The sequence below is a fragment of the Rhinolophus ferrumequinum genome, chromosome 21 (assembly GCF_004115265.2).
Source record: "Rhinolophus ferrumequinum isolate MPI-CBG mRhiFer1 chromosome 21, mRhiFer1_v1.p, whole genome shotgun sequence".
Classification (NCBI taxonomy): domain Eukaryota; kingdom Metazoa; phylum Chordata; class Mammalia; order Chiroptera; family Rhinolophidae; genus Rhinolophus; species Rhinolophus ferrumequinum.
The window spans coordinates 52,746,276-52,771,915 of record NC_046304.1 but is presented as its reverse complement, the minus strand read 5'-3'; the positions used below and the strand labels follow the sequence as shown (position 1 = coordinate 52,771,915).

Below are 25,640 nucleotides of genomic sequence, written 5' to 3'. Positions count from 1 at the left end.
TTTTCACTTTCTTAATGGTGTCCTTTGAAGTACAGAATTTTAAATTTTGATAATGTCCAATGTACCTATTTTTTCTTTTATTACTTGTGCTTTTGGTGCCATATCTAGAAAACTGTTGCCTGATACAAGTTCATGATGATTTACACTGAGGCTTTTTTTCCTAAAAATTTTATAGTTTCAGCTCTTATATTTAGGTTTTGATCCTTTTTTAATTAAGTTTTATATATGGTGTGAGGTAGGGGGGTCCAACTCCACTCTTCTGCATGTGGAGGCACCTTGTTTTAATTATTGTTTTCTGTAACCTGGGCAGATCTTTTTCATGACCTGGGCAAGAAGGCTCATTTTATTCCAGTTACTATGGGCCAATAAAAGAGCTTGGCATCACACCGTTCTGTTCCTATAGTGAACCCTACAGAAAATTATCCTTGAGCATAAAGCAGCTCTGTCTCTCTCTGTCTCTGTCTCTGTCTCTGTTTCTGTCTCTCTCTTTCTCACTGTATCCCCGTAGGCTGGAGACTGCCTTCCTCACTGCTCCCACCCTTGGCCACAGAAACTCCTAAACGTCCTGACATAAGCAGTTCTTTCCTTTGGCTGAGTCATCTGCTGCTTTTTGGTCCTTTTGCTAAAACACTAATGTTTGTGTTGCAACTGTGTTTATCAAGTCTGTTCCAGGGATGGAGATGGTTAGCCAGTTCCTTGCTGGCCGGGGTCAGGAGCTGAGGAAAGCAACCTAAATAAACTGCTTAGGGAAGGAGTCAGACAGAGCCGATTATCAGGTGCTAAGCAGGCCGTTCTTCTGAGAAGGCTGGCGTCTATGTTGCCCTGCAGCTGGAGTCGTGTCGCAGAGCTCGGGAAGGCCAGGGCCACGTCTTCCTTGTCATGATGCCCCCACCGCCTAATTCCCGGGGCTACCACAACGCAGGAACAGGCTACTATTTGGAGAAAGAGTGAGTGGAGTGGAAACGCCAGCAGAAGGGAGTGGAAGATTTGGGGCAGGAGGGACTGAGTGTGGAGAGAGCTCAAAGAGAGAGGGACATCAAAAGGGCTGTCACATGGGCTTCAGAGCAAGCGCTGGGTCCTCTCCCATGCTTGTTATGTGCTCCCTGTGGCTGCCCCTGGCGAGAGGGCGGGCGGTGGGCCTGTGGATGAGGCTGACTCATTCTTTCTCCGCACCTTTGGGGAACACTCAGGCCCTGTTCTCAGCTGCACGGAAAGCACATCCTCTGCCGAGTGGCCTCGGCTCTGTGGAGGCAGGGACCTGCTCTTCGTCCTGCAGAGAGCAGGATGGCAGTGTCTGCCTGATCCGGTCTGGCCCCAGCCCAAAGCTGAGCACAACCGCACGGGCTCACCCCAGGATCAGGCAACGGAAAGACGCCAGCTGTGTGCCAGCCTGCTGGCACTAGAAGGAGCAAGGCAGCTCTGGACGGCCTGCTGGCAGCCAGATAAGGGCCCTGGCCGCTAACCCAGTTGGCAAGTGAAGGGGAGAAGAAGAAGCATCTGCTCTTCACCACTCAGGCATAAAAGGGGCTGTTGGTGGTGCCTTCAAGCCTGCAGGTTGTGGGAGCGGGTACCCCACCCCCCAAAGAGCCACACATCCAAGTCTTAGCCCTGGACCTGTGTACGTGACCTTATTTGGAAATAAGGTCTTTGAGGGTGTGATTACGTTAAGGGTCTGCAGAGATCATCCCGCTTTAGGGTGCGCCCCAAATCCAGTGACTGGTGTCCTTGAGAGAAGGGAGGGAGGTTTCAGGGACAGAAGAGGTTCAAACAAACCTCCGTTGTTTGAAGCCTTTACGCTTGTGGCAGTTTGTTTGTTACAGCCGCAGCACCAGGAAGCTCATAGCTGTCCAAGCCCAGCCCCCTGCCCGCCATGCAAATTCTCTTGCAAGCACAGGGCATCCAACAGGAGCCACGTCCCAGGGGCCAGGTCCAGCTGAGCCTGTGAAACAGCTCCCTTGAGGAAGAAGGCAGTTCAGGGCCCAGCCTGTGCCGACTGGGGACCGAGGTCCCCAATTTAAGGGCCCCCAGGCCTCCAACAGGCAGTAAGTAGGATTTGGGAGGTGGGGACAGAAAGATTCAATGACCAAACGAACGAGGCCACGATGCTGAAACACACAATTCCAAGTTTAATGTTTTCAGAGAGCATCGAACAGCACAAAGCAGCAGCGGACGCCCCACTCGCTGGCACGCCCGTGGAGACAGATTTGAGATCTGACCAGCAGAAGTCCTTCAGAGGAAGGGACATGTGGATCCCGGACCCCAGAACCCGTGGCCAGGCCCAGGAAGGGCGGAGGGACCGGTCAAGACCACAGGTCAGCAGGTGCGGGGAAGGAAGCCTCCTGTGGGGGTTTGGGTCCCACGCAGGTAGGAGTGGAGCCCGGTACTGGGCGTTAATGCTGCCAGGCCAAAGTCAGCCGCAGGCCAGAGCACCAATTCCAGGCAGCAGGCCTCTCCGGGCGTCCCGCACCCCACCTCAGGGGGGGCTCTGACCCCAGTGGTTGGGACAGGCTCTCTCTCCTGGTCTCAGGGGCTGAACCCTGCAGGAACTCTGAGACAGGCAGAGGGGAGCCCCAACCCCTTCCAGCTCTCCCCAGCTCCCGCTGCCCGAAGAGGCCTGGGGGAGGACACAAGGGGCTGACTGCTGCACCCTGTGGAAATGGGGATCTGCGGTGGGGCGCCAGGAGGCTTTGCAGGAAATGTTATATGAGCACGATAGCTGCTACAAGATCAAAGGTCCTGGTGTCTTCACGGGTGACCCGTCTGAGAGGAGGAACAGAAGCCAGTGCCAGGGTGACAGGCACGGAGGCCGTGCTGGGGGAGGGGAGCAGGGCCACGCCAGGATGGACGGCTCTGCCCTGCTGGTCTAAGCTTTGGCCTCCTAGAGACGTCTGCAGGCCGAGGGCCCCTCAGGTCCCCAGCTGCTGTCAGGAGCCTATGGGTTCCAGCAAGTGGGCTGCTTCTCCCAGCACAGAGACCAAGGCCAAGGGCCTGGCTGTCCCTCTGAGGAGCTCACATTTGCTGGCCCAGCCTGACCCCTCTCACGGTTGTGGCTCAGAAAGGCCCCTGAACCCTCGAGCAAGGCCGCAGGGCTGGCCACAGAATGTGGACATGAGACCAGCTGCCCCACGAGAAGGTTCACATGTGGCCTAAAAGAATGAAGCCAGTTGTGGTTTCCTGAGTCCCCACAGCCCGCACCCCTCCCCCTGTCCCCTTTAGATCTCCTGTTAAAAGGAGTCTCCTGCAACCTGGAGAGGAGCTGGGCCTCCCTGCGGAGCCAGTGTGGGTGGTAGAAAGGCAACAATAAGAAGGCCTGCCTTTCCTCCCGGTGACTGTGCTCTTGTCACAGCCTGTCGAATTTGCTTAATTATTTCCAGCACGGGAGCAAGGAGAACTTCCTGTGGGACACACCCTGCCGCATCACAGTGCACTGTGGGGGGGTCTCGTAAAGACAGCTCCACAGAGGGGAGCTGGAGGTCCCAGCCATTCTCACGTGCACCCGCCCCAAAAATTTTGTCTGGAGACAGCAAGGCCTGGGACCACACAGCCGTTTTTCCCTCCCATTCCTGCGAAGGGCCCTGTGCGTTGAACGCCAAAGCTGGGAAAGTGGGGGGACCAGGGAAACTCAGATTGTGGGGAAGAGCTGATGGAGTCAGCCTGGTGCTGGACCGCAGGGGTCCAGCGACGACGGGGGCAGAGGAGAGGGGAGGTGGGGAGAACCGGAGGTTAGCCTCCGGTGGCGGCGGCGGGGCAGGAGGCTGGCGGGCGGCTAGGGCTCGGCCGCGTGCTTGACCAGGTAGCCGCTGAAGGTGATGTAAGTGTCAAACTCGTCGCTGAAGATGGCGTTCTCCCGCTCGCCCTTGTACAGGCGCACCCACACCTCGTCCTGGTCCTGCAGCTCCAGCATCAGGCTCTGCGTCTGCATGATGCTGCGGTCGCTCACCTGGGCGTAGAGGATCACCACCTCCTCCCCGTTCTTCATGATGTGCAGGTACGTCTCCTTCTGGTTCCAGGTGTGCACGTTGAGGCTGAAAAAGTAGATGCCGGGCACGTAGCAGTAGAACTTGCCCGTGAACATGTTGAAGTGGCCGTAGAGGTTCACGAACTCCGTGTCGAAGATGACCGCCTGGTAGTAGTCGTTGCTGTGCAGGGGCTTCTTCCGACCCACCGAGAAGGCGGCGTAGTGGTTCTTGCACCGGTCCCCAGGGGCCCCCATGGACCCTTTCTGCCCTTTGGGGCCCACGTGGCCCCGGGCGCCCACTGAGCCTGTTTTGCCATATTTCCCTTGCAGGCCTCGATCTCCCCGATCACCCTTCTCACCTAAAAGGGGCAGGAAAACACGTGGCATCAAGCAAACAGACCCAACCTCAGGGATGGTTCTGTTTTCATCCAGAAGCAATAATTATTTTTTTCCTTCTGGAAAGTCCTGGCAAAGGAAAAGGAACATATGGGTTTGTCCAAAGGCAACAGGCACTGCGGCCAGGCCAGGGCTCAGTCAGCATAAATGGACTGCAGATGTCGGCAGGGCCCAGGGACCTGGGACAGGCGGCTCGTCTTCCCAGTTTGCTTTTGCGGGTTGTGCAAGGTCTCCTGCTGTGTGCAGGACTATGGCATGTGGATGGCATTTCAGAAAGCGGGCTGGGGGAGTCGGGGGAGCACCAAGCCTCGAAACGAACATCCCAGAGACTTGTAGTGCAAAGGCAGGTGGGGGAGGCCCCAGCTGCCCTTAGACCCTTCTTCCATCGTGGACCTGCAGGCCCCTCTCCAGTCTCTCCTCTCAAAAAGGGGCCAAGAGCCTCAGAAATGGAATTTCCTCTGCCTCCCCCTCGGATGACAGCCTGCCCCTGCTCTCCTCCCTCCCGTCCACCGGTCAGGACAGAGCAGCCCCACCCCCAGGGGCAGGTCGCTTTCACTAGCTTGCTCGCTGGTCTTTGCGGGCACCTGACCTTTCAAGATGGTAATGTTGATCTGTGGCACCGGGATGGCCGGGTACACGGGGGCACCAGGGTCACAGCAGCGATAGCACCGGGAGGCAGGGCGCTCCTCACCCTGCCGGGGGCTGTATTTCTCATGCTTGTCTTCAACTCTATGGGAATAAAGACAGCACAGGGAAAGCCATGAGCTCTCCGAGCCGGGCACTCCTTTCCATCCCACTGCAGAGCGCCTGGCGTACCCAACATACTTCCTCTCTCGTCTGGACGGGTTAACTTTCCCTCAACAGTTGGCTCTTGGTGAATTCTGGGACCCTGAATGAAATTTCAGAAGGAGCCCCATGCCCCCTGTAAATAGCCGTTAACAGTAAAGGAAACAAGAAGAATAAAAACAGCAATGACATGAGGGCTGCTTGGAAGACAGAGGCTGCTTGGGAGAAACCTGCCCCTGTAGGAGGAGACCTTGAGACGACGTGTGACGATGCTGTGACTGGCTGTCCCCTTCGTGCATCTGTGATTCTAGAAGATGCTCTATCAAGCCGACTCACTGTAACTGCGAGGGCGCCACTAGATCTTTGGGGTTCCTTTGAGCTGCTGCCCCTGGAGACGCTGATAGTTTACGACCTGACTTTTGAAGACCGGCTCCTGGGCGGGGTGAACAGTGGCAGCCCCGTGCTGCCACCTCATGGCAGCAGGCTGCACTGCACCGTATTCGCGGGCTTGCAGCTCTGCACCCAGGCTCCTAGGGCTGTGACAGGACCATCCCAGAGGTGGCACCGTCCCTCTCAATGCGCCTGCTCCTTGTCTGACTCTGCTCCTGCTTTTGAACCCCAGACAACCCAGGAAATGGCTCTATATGCCCTAAATCCAGCCACCCACAAGCCCTGGATTCCCAGATACACCCCTGACCCCAACTCTTGAGACTCAGCAAGCCCCACAATGTGACGTGTCTAGAACTGAGGGCCTGTCACTGTCGTTTCGCCCCTAGAATCTTCTCTTTCCAAACCCTCTCCCTGGCATCATCAGTCACCCAGAATGGAACCCTCAGCCTCATTCTAGATGCTTCTCTGGCCTCACGCCACCTTCTGAGGACCACGGAGGCCTGAGGGGTCAGCCCACCCACTGCAGAGCGCCATCCGCCCCTGGGCCCTCGGCCCCCGCATGTCCAGTGGCCTTTGTGGCCGCTCTCCTGGAATTCGTCGGTCCCCATGGCAATTCACTGTTCTCTGCTTCCCTCCAGTGTTATTTCCCAAACGCTGTGAATTTTAAATCTTGCCATGACTCCCATCGGGTGAAGTTCAGGACAGACCGTTCCCCATCAGACTCAGCTCCCTCCCAACCTCCACCCTCCAGCGCCAGCTCCCTGTACCTGAAACCAGAGCGGTCACACTGCCAAGTGCCGGCACAGCCACGCCCTCGCACACACCGCGCTCACTGCCAGGGCGGCCTTCCCCTCCTCCCAGGAGCTTCCCAGCTGTCCTGCAAGACCCAGTGATTCTCTGCTCCGCCCTCCCTAGCACCCCTCGGCATCATGGGCCCCCAGGCCCTGCACTGGGTCACGTGTGCCGCCCACAGCCTCGGTGTCCCCGGAAGCCAAGGACTGGCTGAGCCAGAGCGCCTGCATCCAGACCATCACAGCCTCACCTCTCAGCATGGTCCAGCAGTGGCTCCTTGGTCCCCTCCTGCTCCTCCTGCTCCTGCGGGCCACGTGGCGCTCGGCCCAGCACCGGGCCACAGGTAAAGGCCAGCAGCAGGCAGCATGCCAGCGTGAGTCCCGGTCCGTGGGAGCCCATCTTCCCACCGTGCCCTGCTGGGAGAGATGCATGGGGAGGGGAAGACGGGGGTCGGTGGGACCCAGCAGACAAACAGCTGGGAAGGCAGGTGTCCCTGGGACCCATGAAGCCGGGGAACGCCTCAGCCACAGCTCCTGGAAGGGTGACTACACAGCTCTCACACACTCACACTCACACACTGCACCACTCATACACATAGACTCACACTCACACTCACACACTTCCTATGCATTCATACACACGTTTGCACACTCTCACACTCAGACAAGTCATACACATACACTCATACTCGCACACTGCACACACTCATACCATCTCAACACTACTTGCACACTCACGAGCCTCAGTGCACACTCACATACACACACTTGACACTCATAGACTCTCTCATACTCAAACGTTCTCCTATGTGCGTTCAACACATTCATGCACGCAACACTGTTGTACACTTATACACACACACTAGCACCCACACTCAGCTGCACACTCCATGTACTCCCACACACACTCACACAATCCATGTGTGCACACATGTACTCACACTCATACTTGCACCCCCAATTCATGTGCTCGTACTCACATACTCACGTGTGCACACAGCTCACCCCTGCACACCCAGCTGCCTGATGCTGCCGAGCCCACCAAGCCTCCCAGGGGGGACCCCTCAGCCACTGGGCTCCACAGACGATCATTTATCGGCCCCAACAGGACAATGAGCAAACCCCCAAATGAGTTTGGGTTGTCACTGTCCAGTAACTCTGCCCCAGACTGAACTGTGGCAGGTGGCGACACATCGCTCTGTGGCCACCAGGGGGCGCGCCAGCAAATGTCCTGGAGCATCAAATTAAGAGATGGTGTCAGGCCCATCCCCAGGAGGGGGTGGGGGGCGGTCATAGTTCACGGAGGCCAACACAATGCCGCCGCCCACTCACGGTGAGCCTCCTCCTCCAGCCTTGAGATAGTCCTAGAAAAAGACGCCCACTGAGGGTTCCCAGTGAGACCATTAGGGGGCAGTGCTTGCCCTTAAACAGGCCGAACATCCGGCTCCTGTTCACAGGGTTATCCCCCCAGCTAACTCTGGTCAGTCCTCACCCATCTTTGTTCACAATTTAACACCTCATAGGACCTTTGGGGACCTTTTCGACCCCCTCGGCCGCCCAATGAGAAAACTGAGGAATCAGAGCCCCCACCCCCGGCAGCCACGTTGGGTGGGATCCGTGGTTGTTGAGAGGCGAACAGTATAAGCAGGGAACTCCTTCCAAAGTCCTGTCTGATCTTTTCTAATTCCTCTTTTCTGTTTAGGGAAACCAAAAGACTGAGGCGGATTTCTTTTCTTGTCAGTGATCGTCTACCCACGAATGCTCCTTTCACATGTCTGGGCAGCTCTGGACTTCCTTCAAACACCCCCCCCTGCTCAGAGGCCTTGTGGCTGGGAGGGCCTGACCCTCTCCACGGGGCTGACTTCTGCGCTTTGTTCTTTCCTCTGCGTGTTAACGGGCTCGCGGTTACAGCACTGAACACAGAGTGCTCTGCTAGCCAGGCTTGCTGAGCCCCATGCCCAGTGGAGAGGACATGGGGGAGGCAGAGAGCAGCGGACCAGAGCCGGGGACAGAAAAGGCGGATCCTCTCGGGTGGGTCCTCAGAGCTGTGACGAGACTCAGAGCCAGGAAGGCTGCCTCTCGGGGATGCCCTCCTTGCCTGTCACCCACACCTCGGAGGGGTCTTCAGTTCTCTGCATGACCCCCCACCCCACCACTGCAAGGGATTAGCTGGACTCCCCACCTCCAAGTTGTCTGCCAACCCCACATCAGGGCCCAGAGACCCTGCCAATGACAGAAACTGCTTGGATCAGCCCCCCACACACACACACTCAAAATCTTTACTACCTCCCTCCACTTGCCCAAGAAAGGGTGAATATGTATATGGCAATTTACAAACTACATGTTAAAATGTATCCGTCTCTCTCCCTCCATATACATATGTATGTGTCTACCTGTGATCATTTATCTGCTCCTTGGTAGCAGATACACGGCCCTTCCGGTCTGTCCTCACTCTTCAGCTGCATTGCATGGCACCCCTTGTCCTGTGTTCGAGTTCCCTACTTCCCAAATTTTAATGTGCACACATATCACCTGTGAAAATGCAGATCCTGCTTCAGCAGGTCTGGGGCAAGGTCTTGAGCACCTGCATTTTCAAAAAGCCCCCTGGTGCTGCCTGCTGCTGGTCTGAAACTCCTGGCGTCTGTCCAGCTGCTGGCTGCCTTCTCCCCTGGCCAGGACCGTTTCTCCTCCTGTCTCCTACTGACAACCAGGCTAACGGGACAGGCGATGGCATGCACCTGGATGGACATCCACGCATCATGTCAGTTCATTGTCACGGCCCCACACGTTAGGGTTCAGTCAGAACACGTCCTCATTCATAATTTTTACCCCATCACAGAGCTCGGATGAATGTGCCATGACTCCTTTAAGAAGACACTCTTCGTTCATTATTACACCAACTTTACAAAATGAAGAAACAGAGACGTAGAGAAGTGGATTGGCCTAAGGATGCCCGATTTTTAAGGGGTGGGTGGGTGGATGTGAACTCCACAGGCTGCCCGCGGAGCACAGCAAAATTTTATCTGGTCTTCAAGACCCAACTCCAGTGCCTCTCATTTCTCCGATGGCTTCCCAGACCCTCAATTGGTAAAAACGCTCCCTTCTCTTTTTTAATGTTTGTCCTTCATGTCTCATTCTGCAGAGTTTTGCTTGGCCTGTAAGATCCTGCGTAGCACACCGTGACCTCCTCTAGGCCTGGGACATCGTCTTGTTCATCTTGGGCCAGCCAAGCATCCTGCAGCACCCCAAACTTGACTGCTACTCTACAAGTATTTGTCAACTCTACAAATTTGAATTCTCTACATTTGTTTATTTCCCTATTTCTGTATTTCCTGTTTTTCCTTGGCGTCTTAATAATTAGTCTTTTTTTTCTTTTAAATGCCAAGCTTACATCACTTGAAAGGAAAAGAGATTTTCCTTTCTTTAAACTTTTTTTTTTCCTGAATCCAAAGTAATATATATTCATTTTGGAAAAGTTAGAAAATAACAAAAGGAAGTGAAAGGTTACCTTGGATTGCTTTATCCGCAGGGCTTTTCAGCCTTGGCACCACTGACATTTGGGGTTGGATCGGTCTTTGTTGTGGGCTTCTAGGCTGTTTACCAGTGTCCCTGGCCTCCACCCACTAGATTCCATTAGCACACCCGAGCCCCCAGTTGTGACATCCAAAAATGTCTCCAGATTTGCTATATACCCCTGGGAGGCAAAACTCCCCCCCGTTAAGAATCAGTGCTGTCCCCCCAGTGGAAGCCCCATTTTGCATGTTGGTATATTTCTTTCTAGTATAGAAAGAGGATTTTCTGTGCCTTATTCGGAGGAGCTAGGAACCAGGATGTAGCTGGCTTGGGGGTGATGGCATCAGTGGGGTGAGAGCATGTGACAGCCCAGCAAAGAGTCAAAGGTGCCAGGTGGACAGTGGGGGCAGCATAGGCTGCGGTTCTCCTCAGAAGCCCCCTCTTTAGAGCTGAAGCAAACCCAAAGTGAAATCTTTCCTTCAAAAATATCTGCAGAACCATTTCACCCAGTCTCACAGCACAGTCAGCGTCATGACATTATGATGGTTTTAGTCACATTGGAGCAAAAACAGAATTGCCCAACATCTCACCAAACTTGGCTCCAGACCACTTTTAGCGATTTCCAGTGAAAGATGTCTCCCACAAAGGGACCGGGTTTGCCCCGACTGAGGTAACTCAAAGAAGGCCCTGCGCTCAGCAGATCAGGTCCGGGCAGTGGCCCCCGTGAATCTGGCCCCACACGGTCCAGTCTCTGGATCCAGATGTCTTGCGGTCAAGGCATCTGAGGTCAGTTCTAACATGACTCAAGTCCTGGACTTGCCTCTCCCAAACCCTGTGAAGAAATCCATCTGCCAGATTCCATGGCAAGTCCGTGAACACCTTTTCTTCTCCCACCTTGCCTGTCAGACCTGCAGGTCTTCAGCGCCCTCCCCTCAAGCCCTCCTCATCTTCTGCCTCCAGCTTAACCTCCCCCCCAAGAAAGAATCTCCCTTTACAGGACGAGGGAGGGCGGAAGGCGGAACTGAGCCAATTACAGGATCGGGAGGAGGGCAGGAAGCCTGAGAACACTTCCTCGTTAATAATAGTTCTTCTCCCTTCCCAGACCGTGTATGGACTTGGGGTGAATCCTTTAAGGACAACATTCATACACCAGTCCGAGTTGCCACGACCCATTTGAAATCGGTCCTGTTCCCTTTTGGTGCCACGTATCTCCATATGGTCACGCTGGCGTTCTGACAACAAACTCCCATAGCCCAGGCTTATGCGGGCATTATGTCTTGATGCCACACCCAGCTCAGTACCATTTGACAAAAGCATTTTATAAACATGGTTTTCCCTCTTCCTTACTCCTCATCGGGTAACCAGCTGTGCTGAGAGCGGAGAAGCCTAGCAGCTCCCTGGATTAGCAAAAGTTTAGGAGACAAGTCCAGCGACCCATGTGGCTCAAGAATTCCCTCTCAGGAGAAAACTCCACGCGGCATGGCCGACCGAGCGCCCCTGCTTTGCACAGCGCTGGATAAGGGCTCAGGAGAACGGGGTTCAACCATAGGGTAAATGAACCCCTCACCTCAAGAAAACTCAGTCCAGCAAAGGTGACAGATGAGCACCCAAGCAGAGTTCAAGACAGAATGGCCAATGTTGAATCAAAACGGTAAGAAGGTAACGTTCTCGACCACTGGTGTTCTGTGCGAGGGCCACTAGCCATGTGTGGCTATTTCATTTTAAACTAACGAAAATGAAATCAAATTCATAATTCAGGTCCTCAGTCATGCCAGCCACATGCCAAGCTCTCAGTAGCTACACAGAGCTGGTAGCGACCCTGCTGGACAGCACAGAAGAGAACCTTCTAATCATTGCAGAAAGCTATAACGGACAGCTCTGTTCTATTAAAATAAAGTCAGTGGGGGAGGAAGCAAGAACCACGAACAAAGTGCAGGCCACAAATCTGGATGTCATTTACGCTCCTTCCTCCCTTGCACCCGCCACATGGAGTCAGTCACCAACCCTTTCTCCTGTCTCCTGAAGTTCTCGTCTCCGTCCTACCATGGGTCTGTATTTGATGCTTTCCAGGAGCTCTGGCTGTGTCCCAGACCTCAGTCTACCTTTGTCTGGCTTTTCTAGGGCCCGGACACCACCCCCAAATTTTACACGCATCGCCCGAGGAAGCTTGGATTTTCTCCCACACCTGATGTCTTCTAAGGCAAGAATGCCATTTAGCTCAGCATCCAGTCACTGCTTGTTTCAACACAGCGTCAGCCATCCCTCCCCAACCACCACTACCCCTTCCGCTCTCTGCTCCTGCCACCTGTCCCTCCCCAGGCCCCTTGCAACCAGAGCGGAAGCCTGAGGCTGCCCCTCTCAGCTTCGACATCTGCCAGAATTCCCCTCTTGAGACGCTCAGAGCTCTCCCGTTGCTGCAGCAGACCTCCTGGATTCAGATCCTGGGGTGCCGGGAAGGGGAAGGTGCCGTGTTGGGGTGTCCCTCTGGCCCTGATGACCATCGGGACTTTCTAATAGAGGACATCTGCTTTCCTTAACGAGAAGCCACTCGTCACACTAATTCTCCACTTATCAAAATCCTCCGGCGATGGGCAGGAGGGAGGCAGAGTGACTTCCCGCTGATAAATGACGTTTGCTCACCAAATCCAGAAGCTCATTTCATGTCTGATTTTCCCTTCTGTGATTGGGCAGCCCCAGCTGGTCTGGGACCCTCCCCCGCGTCCCCCCAATCTTGTACAGGAAGCAGCAGTGTGGGGATGGGATCCCTTATGACAGGAACTCCAGTCACCTAGAGGTGAGCAGTCCCTTTCCCAAGGGACATGGGTGTCCTGGCACCATCCTACGTGCTGATTCTCTTTTCATTTTTCATAGAAGCTGCTCTCTGGTTTAGAGGAGAAGGGTTTCCTTTTTAAGGTTTGGGGTTTATTTGGTTACCTCCCAGGCCCACGGCCGGGAATGGAGAAGGGGTCTTCCAGTGATAAACAAGGGCTTCCTTTCCCCACACAGGAGCAAGGTCTGGCTTGGGAGAAAACAGTGAAGGAAAGAGACCCAGAATCCCCACGCCCTCATCCTAAAACATCTCCATCCTCTTCTGGGGCAACTAACTGCCCCTTAGCCAGGAAAGGCTCACCTGGAACAGAGAGTGGACACAGTGGAAGTTTCTGCCCAAGCCCTGCAGACGGGACCACGTGGGCTGCAGGCGTCGGCTCCGGGGGGCACCTGGCCAGCCCAGCCTCCACAGCTCCGATTCTGTCCCAGTGCAAACAAAGATTTCCTTGACTGGAGCACTGTCCTTAGATCACCTCCCAGCTGTAGGGCCTCGGGCGGCAGGCCGGCGGCTGCTTTGAGAACCGTGTGAGAGAGAAAAGCCAGTGACAGCTCATGCTGCTGCTCCGTGAGGCTGCCCTGCAGGTGGCCTGGCCCATGGCCACTTTCCTGCCGCCGGGACACCCTCAGGAGCTGACCACTCCTAAGACAGAGGGAGCAAAGGACCTGGGAATTCCATGGCCCACGGCCCACCAGTCCTGTCACAAACCGTACGAATGTCCTTGCTTTTCTGGGGCCTGGACATGACCTCAGCGTTTGACAAGCATCTCCAGAGGAAGCCTGGCGAGAGATAAAGCTTTGTCCTATGCCTACTGGCTTCTAGGTCAACAACGTCATTTAGCTCAGCCTCCAGCAGTCCCGCTGCCCGGTGCAGCTGGGCTGCACTGGCTGAGACCGCTGACGGCCACAGCACTCAGCCGTCGTGCCCTCACCATCCACGAGCGTTGTAGAGTGCCTGCCCACGAAGACCACCTCCTCTTCCAGCCCCGCGCCGGCCACCCTGTTCCCCATGTTTATCCTTCCTGATCTTCCCCTTAGAGACAGCTGTTTTCCAGGCTATGCCCTGGGCTCTCAGCTCCTCTCACCCAAACACCTTTTCTGCCTGTCATCTGATACACGATGGCTTCAGCTGATAGCTCCCCAGTCTTCGTCCACACCCCGGCCTGGATGCTCTCCAAAGCAGTAACCACTAGCCCATGGGGCTAGTTAAATTAGTTAGCATTAAACAAAAGGAACAACTCAGCTCTCGGCCACACAAGTACGTTGAAGTGGCTGCCCTCTTGCACAGCACAGCTGGGAGAGCGCTCCGTCTCTGCAGGACAGTCTACGGGACGGCGCTGGGCTACAGCCAGGTAGCCAACCATCTTCTGAACACCTCCTTTCTGCTCTCCTAACACCCCTGAACCCCAGTTAACTCATTGTCTTCTCTCCCAGACCCCACCATACCCGGTCCTTCCGCTTACGGCTCAGTGAGAGTTGATGCCATTCACACAGGGCCCAGACCGGAACTCGGGGAGCCATCCAGCCCCCTACCTCTCATGCACCTGTCACCTCTAACTCATCACCAGCCCTCCCGAAGGTCTCTTCTCCTCTCCACCTCCTCAGCCTCTGTCACCACTTCTTTCTCAGCTTCTCGCTGGTCTCTCCCCGCCTCTCATGTACCTTCCAAAGTGCTCACCAGAGGCTGCTTTCAAAACTGCAGATCTGAGCTCCACCCTTGGCTTAAACAGATTCTCATGGAAATAAAGGAAACATCGAAATCCCGAGCGTCTCCCTCTGGCTGCTGCCTCGCCTCTGGCCCTGTCGTCCCCACCCCTACACATATGTCCTTCACTCCAGCCACCTGGAGCCACTCGAAGTCCCCGACACAAGTTCCACAGTGGTCCTCTGTCTCTGTCCCCTGCCACCTCCTCCAGCTGGATGCCGCCTCCTCCGGAAGCTTCACCCCAGCATCCAGCACAGGCTGGTCTGTGACGGTCATTTGCTCTTCTAGCCCCTCACAGACCAGAAGCTTCCCGGAAACGCGAGCTGGGCCTCATTTGTCACGTGTCTCCAGGGCCTGGCATCTGGCTTTCGGTATTCTTGACCTCCCCGCTCACGGCTCAGCGATTCCCAAGGATGGGAACCATCATCCAAAGAGGACTCTGGGATCCCACACTTTTTGCAAGGGCCTCAGCCAGTGTGTTCTAATCTCTCTACTCAGGGAGGGCGTGGTTTGGGGGATGTAGCGGCGTGACCCTGGGCACACCATTAAGTGTCCTCAGAACACAGAATCCTGGTGCGGCCATCTAGCCATCTTTTCCTTAAACACTCCTCTCATTGCACGCAGAAAAATCTACTGCTTTAGAGTTACAACCCACTGCCTCCATTAGCCAAGGTTAAAAACCAAGGTTAACTATCCTGCAGAAACAGTCTAATTAAATAAATTATGCTGCATCCCTAGGATGGAAAACTAGAACCCAGGTGGTGAATCAGGGTGGCAAACTCAGCGGGTTCGTGCGAAGTACCAAGGAGGGTGGGGATAGCAGAGAACCAGGAAGCACATTTAGACAAATGAGTAAATAATGTGGGGGTGGGGGCGCGGGGCAACTCTGCCAGCGGCACCCATCAGTGACCTCTGTAAACAGACCACTAATTGCTGACATGGAGAGACGTTCAGGAATGGTGGTGAGTGACAACGCAGGTTGCAAACACACACATGTAAATACACACACACACACACACACACACACACACAGCCCTGGAGGCCACCCACCTGGCGGCTCACAGCAGTTATCTATCTATGGGTGATGAAAACATGATGTTTGCCATTTTGTCATTTGGGCTTCCCTGGGTTTTGGCCCTATAACAGTCACATATTTTTTCCCATTAAGTACATATTATTTTCCACTTAGAAAAAAATGACAACTAAGCTCCACCCTGGAACTAAGGGAGCATCTTAATTGTTCCAGGGAACTTGACACCATGCACAGAAATGCAGAATGGAGGAGGCGCTTTGGGGTGCTGGGGCACCTTTGCGGCTCAAGTGGGACCATGGGGAATATAAATGGACCTAGTGCTGACGTCCCACGTTCTTTCACGGGTGTTTCTTGAGTGTCTACTACGAACCGGGCAGGGCTGGGTTCTAGAGACACAAAGGGACAGGAAGGACAGCAGAAGCCCTGGCGTTGCTGTGGACGGGGTCAGGCTGGACAAGGCCAGCTAAGCTGCACCACAATCAGGCCAGATAGAAAGTCTTCCAGAAGCAGGGGCATTTGTTCTGTCTTCAACACACCACTTACTGGTGGCGCTTGCTACTGGAGGAAGCTGCCCGCAGCCATGAAACAAAGGCCATGGGGCCAAACCCTTGGGTCCATCAGCAGGAATTCCACACAAGACAACCAGGAACAGCGCCACCACTTATCAGAGGTTTCTTCTAACAAAGCCCTACTGCACTGATTAGGCACCGCCCAGGGGCCGGGCTCTAGGCCGGGCTCTACGGCTTTGCGTAACACGCGGTACGCTATTGAACTTGAGCCCGGTAACGCGCGCGTCAATTTCCCAGGTGAGCAAATGAGCTCCGCGTGAGGGAGCCCCTTGCCCTGCGCCCCACAGTGGGGAGGGGCTGGAGCTCAGGTGAGACCCGGGGCTGTCTGACAGCAAAGTACCTTCCACTTCACCTCGAGGGGTTCCAGAAAGATAGTAGATAGGACAGGCTCAAGGCTCCAGCAGGCGCTCCCAGCCGCTGGGCGTCCACCACTTAGGCTACTTGGTTACACCTGCAGCAGCAGCTGCGGGGATTGACTCTGAGGAACTTACCACCAGCTGGGTAAGTTCCTTCCTTCCTTCATTCAACAGATTACCGAGGGCCTGCCCGCTCTCTGCCAGGCACCGTACCAGGTGCTGGGGAAATCCGTGATAAGTGTCTTCGTTGAAGCAGGGTGCTAAGACCTCTCCAGGGATGCCTTAATACCCACCACTAGAATTTAATGCCTTTGGATTTGGCCCAGCATCACCAGAACCACCCCCCGGCCCCAACCCATACCTCAAAATCCAAGAGGCCTGGGCAGCGTGGCCGTTGAGTGTGCGGTTTTAGGGCCCTGCTTTGGCAGGGTGGAGAGACACCTGCATGGGTGCACTTCGGAGGAGGAGGGGGAAAGGCCACGTCCAGCAAGGAGGGCGATGGGATCACTCGGCCCCCAACGCCCTCTGGGGGGTAGCAGCCAGTTGGAGCACCGCCTGGGGTCTCCTTGGGTGGACCCCCTGGTAGGGGTCCCTGCAGAGAGGAAACCGGGAGCAGGAGGACACAGGAGGCAAGAAGGAACAGAAACGGGGAGCGCGGGCGTCAGACTCGGGCCTGTCTCCCCAGCTGCCTGACCTGGCTCCACCCCTCTGCTGGTGCCGTGCTGAGTCTCCTCAATCTGAGACCTAGGCTGGTTTACAGAAGCACGGGTCTTGCTCTGCCTTCATGGGGTAGGGGAGTCCTGGATGCCAGACGATTCAAGACCCCCAGGGCCACCCTGACACCCACCCAACCCACCCATCTCTCACCAGAACCCACTTGAGACTCTTCACAAAGAGAAAGGGCCCTGGTGCTTCCAAGCACAACCTCGTGCCCAACTCCGAAGACCAGCCCCAGAAACCTACAGGGCAGAGGTGCAGGGCCTGTGGTTAAGTGCAAACCCACCAGGGCTGGTAGCTTTCCCGGGTGAGGTCCTTTTCTTTCCCTGGTCCCCAGGGCAGAGGGTGGCTGGTAACCAGGTGTGCCCACGTGGGGCGGGGGTGCAACTCAAAAGGAAGCGTTTGGGGCATTCCACCAAGTATGGCTTCACCAGTGGCCCCCACATTGGACCCAGCACAGGGCACCAAGGACTTGAATTCCCCGTGCTCCCTCCTCCCCCACTGCCCGCCCCGCCTGTCTGCCTGTCTTCCCGTCCTTCCTGCCACAGTCTCCTGCTCTGCTCCGTCTCATTCAAGGAAAATTCCTGCAGGAGCCAGGGAGATGGCCAGACACTGAGGCCCAGCTTGGCCCACAGCATCCTGACGGCCGTCCTGGACAGGGCAGGACGCCCCAGAGGACTGTGCCAGTCCCCGCCACAGCCGGAGAAGGAGGTGATGCCAGGGCCCTCCAGGACAGGACAGGGACGCCCCGGTGGGCATTGGGGGGGGTCTCCAGTGCTTCTGCCCACGGGCATCTTGCTTTGAACCCAGTTCTGGAAAGCGAGCATGGGCAAGGACGAGTGGCTTAGCAGGATGCTGGGAGCCATGCGTCTCCCATTTCACAGGCATGGCTCAGATGCAAGCTTGACGGGACCCAGAGATAAAGATGTCCCCCAAAGGGCTCAAGAGCTCCCACTCCTGCCCCCAGCACTGAGCCTGTCCCTGAACGGCAGGAAGATGAGGCTCAGAGGACAGAGGCTGTAGCCGCAGAAGTTTCGCTGAGGGGCTTGGGGAGGAAGGGAAGAGCCAGCATGCCCCACTTCTGCACGTCCGTGGTTAAGTGCAGAACTGGCCCTGCCTGGCCGTGGACCCCAACAGTGACCCCTGGGCAGGGAGCTGAGAATCCCAAATCCCGGGCCTCATGGGACTGGCTGTCTGGGCTGCCCGGGAGAGCATGGGAGGAGCACCTTGTGCAGGCTCAGATGGATCTTTTCCAAATTGTCCTCTAAGTGGGCAGAGGACCCCTCACCCTGTGAGGGGTCAGGAAGGTGCCTTGTCTCATTTGACTTTAAGAGAAGGCAGATTTTAGCAGGTAAAAACAGGAAAAAGATAATAGCCCTCAGCTCACACGGTAGTTATGCCGCCAAGATGAAGCGTGCTGACAGGCCATCACCCCCAGTTAAAGATCTCTGGGCTCTCAGGGTAGGGAGCTGAGGCCGCTTCCCGAAATGCCTTTCTCTTTCCAGTGGATGGGCAGGCAGAGTTGCCTCCAGCAGGCAGAGCTGGGGACCCGGAGCCTTTCTATTCTTCCTTTCTGTTGCCAGTTGTCACTCCCACCCCTCCCCGAAGGCTCCAGGAACTTCAGCCACCCCCAGCTCGAGGAACTGGGACCCACACAAGGGACCAGCCCCTGAAGACAAAAAGGCAATGGCAAGCACATGTCCAGGGAGGGCGCCCAGCAGCACCGCTGTATCTACGAAATTCTTTTCATCTTTGTTTTGATGGGTGAAGTTCAATGCCAGAATATTTGGTTTATGAGTCATGCTAATTATAGCTGGGGGGTGGGGGTGGTTGAGGGAGGGCAAGAGGCACCAGGAAGAACAACAGCAAGAAGCATGTTCCAAAAAAATTATGCTGTGCTGGTTGTCCTGAATAGTGAAGTGACATCCCAGGAATGAGGAGCACGTGCCCTCCCTGCGACCAGGTCAGCTTTCTCAGCTCCCACCTGTGAGGTGCCGCTCGCTGGCTGGTGGCACCTGCCCCAGACAGGTAGCAGCATCCTCTGGTGAGCGGGGGCCCAGCCCACATCTCCTGTGCCGGGTTTCTCTGTCTCCCTGCCATGCTGTTTGCCAGGAGCACTTTCCCTGACATCACAAGAGACTCGAGACGGGCAGAGGAGGAGAGAGAGCATGAGAGGGGACAGCGAGGGTCCCTGGGAAGCAGAACCGGCTGTCCTTCCTGCTCTGGGCACTGTCTCTGTGGGCAGCTGGGAAGTAGCAATGTGGGAACTCAAGAAGCTTGGGGTTCCAGCCAAGGCCTGGAGAGCTGTGCATCCTCAAGCAAGCCACACGCCTTCTCTGTGCACCGAGATTCAGGTTTGAGTCCCAGGTCCTCCTTCGACTGCCTCTGGCCACGGCATGAGCCTCTCTGAGCGTTTCAGGGCTGGACGTGCCATTGATAGAACTGTTGAGAATTAATGTTTGCTCGGGGCCCGACGTGCAGGTCACACACACACACGCACACCCATGGCTAAGCTCCACTCAGCTCTCAGGTCGAGAGAGAGAATGGGGAAAGGAGGCGAGCGGGGACAACAACCCTATGCCTGCATGTCCCCGTCACCTGTATTTTCTCCGTCTTCTCCCGTCAGCAGGGACATTGAGCAGACCTCAGGAAGAACGAACTTCCTGGCCACAGCAGGCCTCTCCCTGAGGCACACACAGCAGTCAAGTGCATCTGTTTGTGACCTTGTACATGGGACTGGCTGTGAGCTTTCCTGCACTATAAAAAGCAAAGGCTAACAGCCTCTGAGGACCTCACAGCCTCCCCCAGGGACCCGACGTAGCTAGGGACGTAGCTAGCGATTGAAGAAACGCAGTTTCTCAGATGCTTGTCATTTTCAAAGCCCAGAAGGAGGACACTCCAAGTGTGCCCAACGGCCTGTATTCTCAGACACCAAGTGGGACCGAAGCGACAGAAACAAGTCCCTTCCTGTGGGTCAGGAGGGCCCCAGAGTGCCCATGGCATGTCGGCATCCATGGAAGACATGGGAGCTGCCGAGCAATTGGCATGGCAGGGTGCAGGGAGCACGATGTGGGTGCTCGGGACAGGCAGGGTGCAGGGAGCACGATGTGGGTGCTCGGGACAGGCAGGGTGCACACCTACACCCATGGAGATGCCCTGGGAGAGCTGGGTGGTACACAGGGGGTCGACACAGAGAGGTGTGGGCCGCTCTGGGAGTCAGCCCCAGACAGACCAGGGGCCACTCTTAGCAGTGTGAGAAGCCCAGAAGGTCCCCAGGAAAGGGACATTATTCTTCCCTACCCAGACCGGATCCCCTCCGGGAACACCAGAGCCATTAGATGCTGGGCCCAAGTCAGCATTTCCTTTTCTGTATGTGGTCCAAGTTGGCCACAGGCCGGGCTGGACAAACCTGGCTCTCAGGTGGTCCAGGCAGTATTGGGGTGGGGGGCTCCCCAGAGGTGCACAGAGGACTTGGGTACCATTCCTTTTCTTCTCATGCCCTCAGAAAAGCACCAGAGAAGAGTGAGGCAAGATAAACACCCCACAAAACACAGGGGAGGGGGAGGTCCGGTGGTTCCTGAGAGCATCCCTCTGCCTCAGAGTCCCTGCTCCCAAGTCACAGAGGGGGATCGAGGTTGGCCGTGCACAGCACCTCCGCGACTGAAAGGAGTAGCAAGAAGGGGCACCGGGACCTTCCCGCCACTCCAGCTCTTTCTGCCGCTGCCACAACTGCCACCCGGGCCCCTCCCACCCGGCTCCTCGCCCGCCCCAGCAGCGAAGGTGTCTGCTCTACTCTGCTCTGGCAACCGGGCTGAATCCACCAAAAGGAGCCAGGGCAGTGCTGGGTCCCGCCTGGCTGTGTCCCCACCAGGCCACCTACCTCCAGCCGCGTCCTCCCCGCGGCCTCTGGGCTCTCCCAGCGCCGCGTCTTAGAGCATCTCCCTGCGACGGAGTCTCCCTCGGGCCAGGTCGGGGGAAGAACAGACTTGTCGAAGGAGAAGAAGGAAAAAGTCCTCCGGGAAGAAGGCGCAGAAAGAGGGAGCCTGGTCCAGGCAGCAGCCCGTCTCTTCCCGGCACCTTGACCTCCTCGGCTCCAAGGTCTCTCTGGCCAGAAGCGGAAACGCGGTTTCTCGAAAGTAAAGGAAGAGCCGAGGAAAGCGGGTCAGAGGCGTAAAGAGCAAACTCCAGCCAGATGTGAGCTGCCGGGAGCCTCCAAGACTCCCAGCGCATTTTATCCAAACAGCGGCCGCGGAGGATTAACTGTATGCGTGCCCGGCGGGTGGGCGGGAAAGGCCAGTGCTGCCCTCCTCCCGGCCACCCTGGGAAGCCAGCCCAGGCTGGGACTGCGGTGGCCACTCCAAGGGTCTGGAAGTCCGCCCAGATGTGAGGGCAGCCGGGAGCCCAGGACAAGGGGGTTTGGGAACCCCAAGTTGCTTGGTGGCAGGGGGATGGGGTTCCCAGGAGCTTGGGGTACCTGTAGCCAACTGCCAGGGATCGAATCCCCAGACGGTGGCACACCTTCAGTCAGGGCCTCCACTTGGGTCCGAGGACCTTGGACAGGTTTGGGAAAATCTGTGAACCCCTAAAACAGAATGCAGAATTACGTGTGTGCGTTTTTGGGCAGTGATGGTGTGTCACTTTGATCAGGTTCTTAGCTTTGTGACCCAAAGGTTGGGAACCCCCAGCCGGGAGCAGCAGATTTTCCAGAGGACAGGAAGAGCCAGGGGCGGGGCCAGGAGGGACTTCGGCATTTCTCAGTCTCATTCCTTGATATGAATATCGAACATTTTCTCCATCTTACACAAAAGTTCTTTCTAAACAAGTCCCTTGGTCCCACCTCACAGCCCGATAGCTACCCCAGGTTTCCCAAAAGCAGGTCTCCATCCCCAAACTCTGAGTCAGACCAGCTTGTTCTGGAATCTTATCCCATCAGGAGAAGAGGAAAGATCTAGCCAGACAAGCAAAACTCTACTATGATAATAACATTTTCTTTCTTTTGTGCTTCTTTCTGGACCCTTGTTCCCACATCTTCTCCAATCTACTTGGATGCCACACCTGCCCTCCTTGTTCGCTCATCCCTCCTCCCAGGGCCCCTATCCCTGGCTTCACTTGGACAGAGGATGTAGAGACTGGAATGCTGGTTTGGGGTGCTTGGGGCAAAGCAAAGAGCCTGTGCCTCACTCTCCCTTGCCATGGAATTTCCTTCCCGCCTCTGCTCCTCACGTGTGTCTGCCTAGAAGGCTAAGGAATCAAAAGGGAGAAAGGCGTGTGCCCGCCTGACAGCCACCAGGCACACCAGCCTGCCAGGGCAAGCTGAGGACATGGAGTTGGAAGAAGAGGGAGGTTCTGAGCAGTGGAGCCCATGAGTGCCCAGTGACCTCTCGACAGAGACCCAGCCTCTGACCCTCCACTGTGGGAGCAAAGGAAAAAAAATGCTCCTGGCCCTGAGTGGCCCCAGAGGAATTCACGGACACTCTGGCAAGATTCAGAAACCCCATTGGAGATGCTGTTTCAACTGGTGTTAGAAGACTTGGGAGTTGCATGTGTCTGAGGCTTGGCCAAACTTACATCCATGGTTGATTATCGACACAGGAAAACCCCGAGATAAGCTCGTCGGCTTCGTTCCTGTACGTAACTCGAAGGACTTTCCCGTCAACAAGACCCAGGCCCGGCACAGGACTGACCTTCCCCTAGCATTCCGTCCTCAAATAGCCTTTGCAGCGGGGAGGCCAGAGCACACCACAGCAAGAGAAGCAGAAGAGGCTCCATCTCCATGCGGCCCCTGCGGGACCTTCGTCCAGGATGTGCGAGGCTCCGCGTGTTTCTCGGGTCCGCGTGTTTCTTGGAACTGTAGTGAATCGGGAACCCCATGGATGCAATGGGAAAGCTCCCCATTGCCCTACCCAGGGACTCAGGCCTGGGGAGCGCTGGACCCACAGAGGACCTCTGCACACGAAGCTGGGCACGCGGCTTGAAAGAGAAACAGACGCAAAGATGGACGATTTGTCCCCTCCCTTCACCCCTTCCAAGACAGTTTTGGTGTTGAAGAAGTAAAGGACAGTTACCTCATAGATAATTCAAAGCCACGAATTGGGCGGGGAGGAGGCCAGGATGGAGCAGAGCTCTAGAAGTCCAGTGGCGGGACCCCGTAAGTCCTCAGCTTGGGAGCGCTGCCCCAGCTCGGTGGGCCTTACCGTTTCCTTATCTGTAAAGCAGAGACAGGTCCACGGGTCTCTGCCGTGGAACCCGTGAGGCCAGATGTGCTCAGAGTAAGATGCAAATAAAACAGAGCATCCACCCCAGCGGTTGGGGGGCAGCACCCCTTCATTGGATACTTGCAGGTTCGGCCGTGGGGTAAACGAAGGCCGTTCAGAGCCTCGCAGTTTGCGTCACCTTGTTCTGTCAAATTCGTTGGTGCCCAATTTAGGGGAAAACGAAGTTGTCAGAGGATTATGAAACTAATTTCTCACACAGTTGATGAAGGGTTGACGGAGCAGGTACAAAGTGCTGGAATGTTCATCACAACTGTCATCATTGTAAGTATAGTCTTCTTCCCTCCCTTCTCCTGGGTTGAGCCCCCACGTCTCCCGAGAGATTAGAAAAGGGATTACTCATTTTCCTGGAGGCAGGGGGTGGTATTAAACGTGGCAACAAGAGCTGGGCTTTCCCAAGATGCTGGTGTGAAACAGAAGGCTCAGAGGCGTGGGGAGCTCAGAAGCACAGGAACTGAGGTCCGAGCACATTTTGGGCCGTAGCGTCACGGCCCACAGCTCAAGCCAACAAGGCCAGGCTCCCAAAGAATGCAAGTCAGCCTTCAATAAAGGAAATAAAATACCAAAACACAGCTGGCCATGGCCCTGATGCCCTTTGTCATCAACGTCATTTTCTGCTTTAAAATTTTGAGGAGGAAAGATGGGAAATTTGTCAAGCTAGGGGCGGTCTTACAGACGGCCTGGTTCTCCTCCAGGGTCGGCGGTAGCGCCCCCAAGCAACCAGGACAGAACCTTCTCAGTTCAGCAAGTATCTTCCTGTTGGACAGAGTCCTGACTGGAGCTGGGACAGGAGTCATGGCAAAAAAAAAAAAAAAAACCCAACAGCATTAACACATCAGAACCCAAAGCCAATAGCAGTGCCTGGGGGAGATTTCATCAGCCTTGTGACGGGTCAGAGGCCAGGGCCAACCAGCATGAGGAGGCCCCCACCCCCCAAGGACTCTGTCTTGGGCTTCCAGATGGCCACGCCCATCCTGGAATTCCCTGGGAGCTCATACCTACACAAAGGATGTCTGGGCCAAGGCCAAGATTCAAAGGCTTCCTGAATATTCCCAAGTGGCTCGTCTGCTCAGACAAGGGCAGCTCATGGGATGTAAAGCCCAGAGACCCATGCGAGAACATTCTCTGGGATAGAGGCCCAGAAGGCAGGACACTCTGTGTCCTCCCAAGTTGGCCAATTCCTTGCTTTCCCTGGGCATATCATTGCTACTCACCATGTCTGTTTTCTCATCGTTGCAGAAAACTATGTGACCTTGGTTGAAGTCTGTAAGACCCTTGGTTCCAGATCAGCACAGCCTGTCATTAGCAGCACTGTGATTTTTCCCACTGCGGCCCTAACATTCTGCCTCTCCCAGCTATTTTGGGCCGGGCTGCCCAGTTGTCCCACAACGGCAGAGGCCGATTGCAGACTTTTGAATTCCTATCTGAAGGGTAACCACAGGCAGGCTCAGATGGCAGGGTCTCACTGCCAAGGGGTGGGGGTGGGAGAGTCTCCGTGGAGATTCGGGGAAGGAGCTGAGATGGAAACTTGGCAGCCAGATCCAGCCTCCCTGGCCGCTGGCCCACGCTCGTTGCTCCTAGATGGCAGTGCCCGTGGTCGAGAAGACTCAGGGCAGGTGGGAATCAGGACTGGCAGCTACAAGGACAGAGCAGGCGGGTCTGCTGCCTCATGCTCCTCACACCTGCAGGAGACCCCTCTAAGGAGGACAAACCTTTCATGGAAGTCCCCTCTGCACTCTTGATGCAAAGACGGGCAGTCAGGGATTTAAAAAAAAAATACACGTGCAGTCTCACTTTGACCATTTCTGTGCTTTCTGACTCTAATGATGCCATGTCATGCCCCATGCCTCAGTTTCTCCATCTCTCATTTCCATCCCTATTTTGAGAATTCCTTTTGGGAACTTTCAGAGATTGGCATAGACAGACCGTAAGGCAATGTTTTAATAAAATGGGAGGGCCCCCTGGTGGACTGCATAATTCTAAGCACTCGACTTTGAAATGAATGAGTGAGTCCATTGAGTAACTCAACACATGAATGAATGACTAAAGTGAAGAATTTTTCGTTGTTCATGCACAGCCCAGAAACCAAAGGAGGAGAGAATTTCCTGCAGAAGGCCATGGTGAAGTCTCCAGTGATGCGAAGAAGACAAAGGGAATGAAAACTGAAGGAAAACCTAGTTGTAGATGTCCGTGGAGTCACTGACCATAAGGAGTGCAATTTCACGGCACAACCTCTGCGGAAGTCTGTCTACTCACTAGAGGATGCAAACACCCTTTGATATAGTAATATTTCTTCTGGGGATAATATTTATTCTGGGGATCCTACAT

The 25,640-nt window shown here is 55.5% G+C and overlaps 1 protein-coding gene and 1 long non-coding RNA gene across 2 annotated transcripts; both read right to left on the bottom strand.

The window, feature by feature from the left end:
• Positions 1–2,103: 2,103 nt before the first annotated feature.
• Positions 2,104–6,773, bottom strand: C1QTNF1 (C1q and TNF related 1). Its single transcript, XM_033090607.1, has 3 exons — positions 6,573–6,773; positions 4,944–5,083; positions 2,104–4,317 (listed from the first exon to the last, which is right to left on the bottom strand). The coding sequence occupies exons 1-3, from the start codon at positions 6,719–6,721 to the stop codon at positions 3,767–3,769; spliced, it is 840 nt and encodes a 279-aa protein (XP_032946498.1). The 5' UTR covers positions 6,722–6,773; the 3' UTR covers positions 2,104–3,766.
• A 14,713-nt stretch (positions 6,774–21,486) lies between these two features.
• Positions 21,487–24,044, bottom strand: LOC117013448 (uncharacterized). The gene is made up of 3 exons (XR_004421333.1): positions 23,106–24,044; positions 22,725–23,010; positions 21,487–21,622 (listed from the first exon to the last, which is right to left on the bottom strand). It is a non-coding gene; the product is annotated as an uncharacterized LOC117013448 (long non-coding RNA).
• Positions 24,045–25,640: the final 1,596 nt, after the last annotated feature.

Bases quoted from the DNA above. Each gene is read 5' to 3' on its own strand.
- C1QTNF1 (XM_033090607.1), bottom strand. From the start codon at position 6,721: ATGGGCTCCCACGGACCGGGACTCACGCTGGCATGCTGCCTGCTGCTG. The intron at 5,084-6,572 runs GTGAGGCTGTGA...TTATTCCCATAG, and splicing joins CTGCTGGACCATGCTGAGAG to AGTTGAAGACAAGCATGAGA. The intron at 4,318-4,943 runs GTCAGGTGCCCG...TGCCCCTTTTAG, and splicing joins CAACATTACCATCTTGAAAG to GTGAGAAGGGTGATCGGGGA.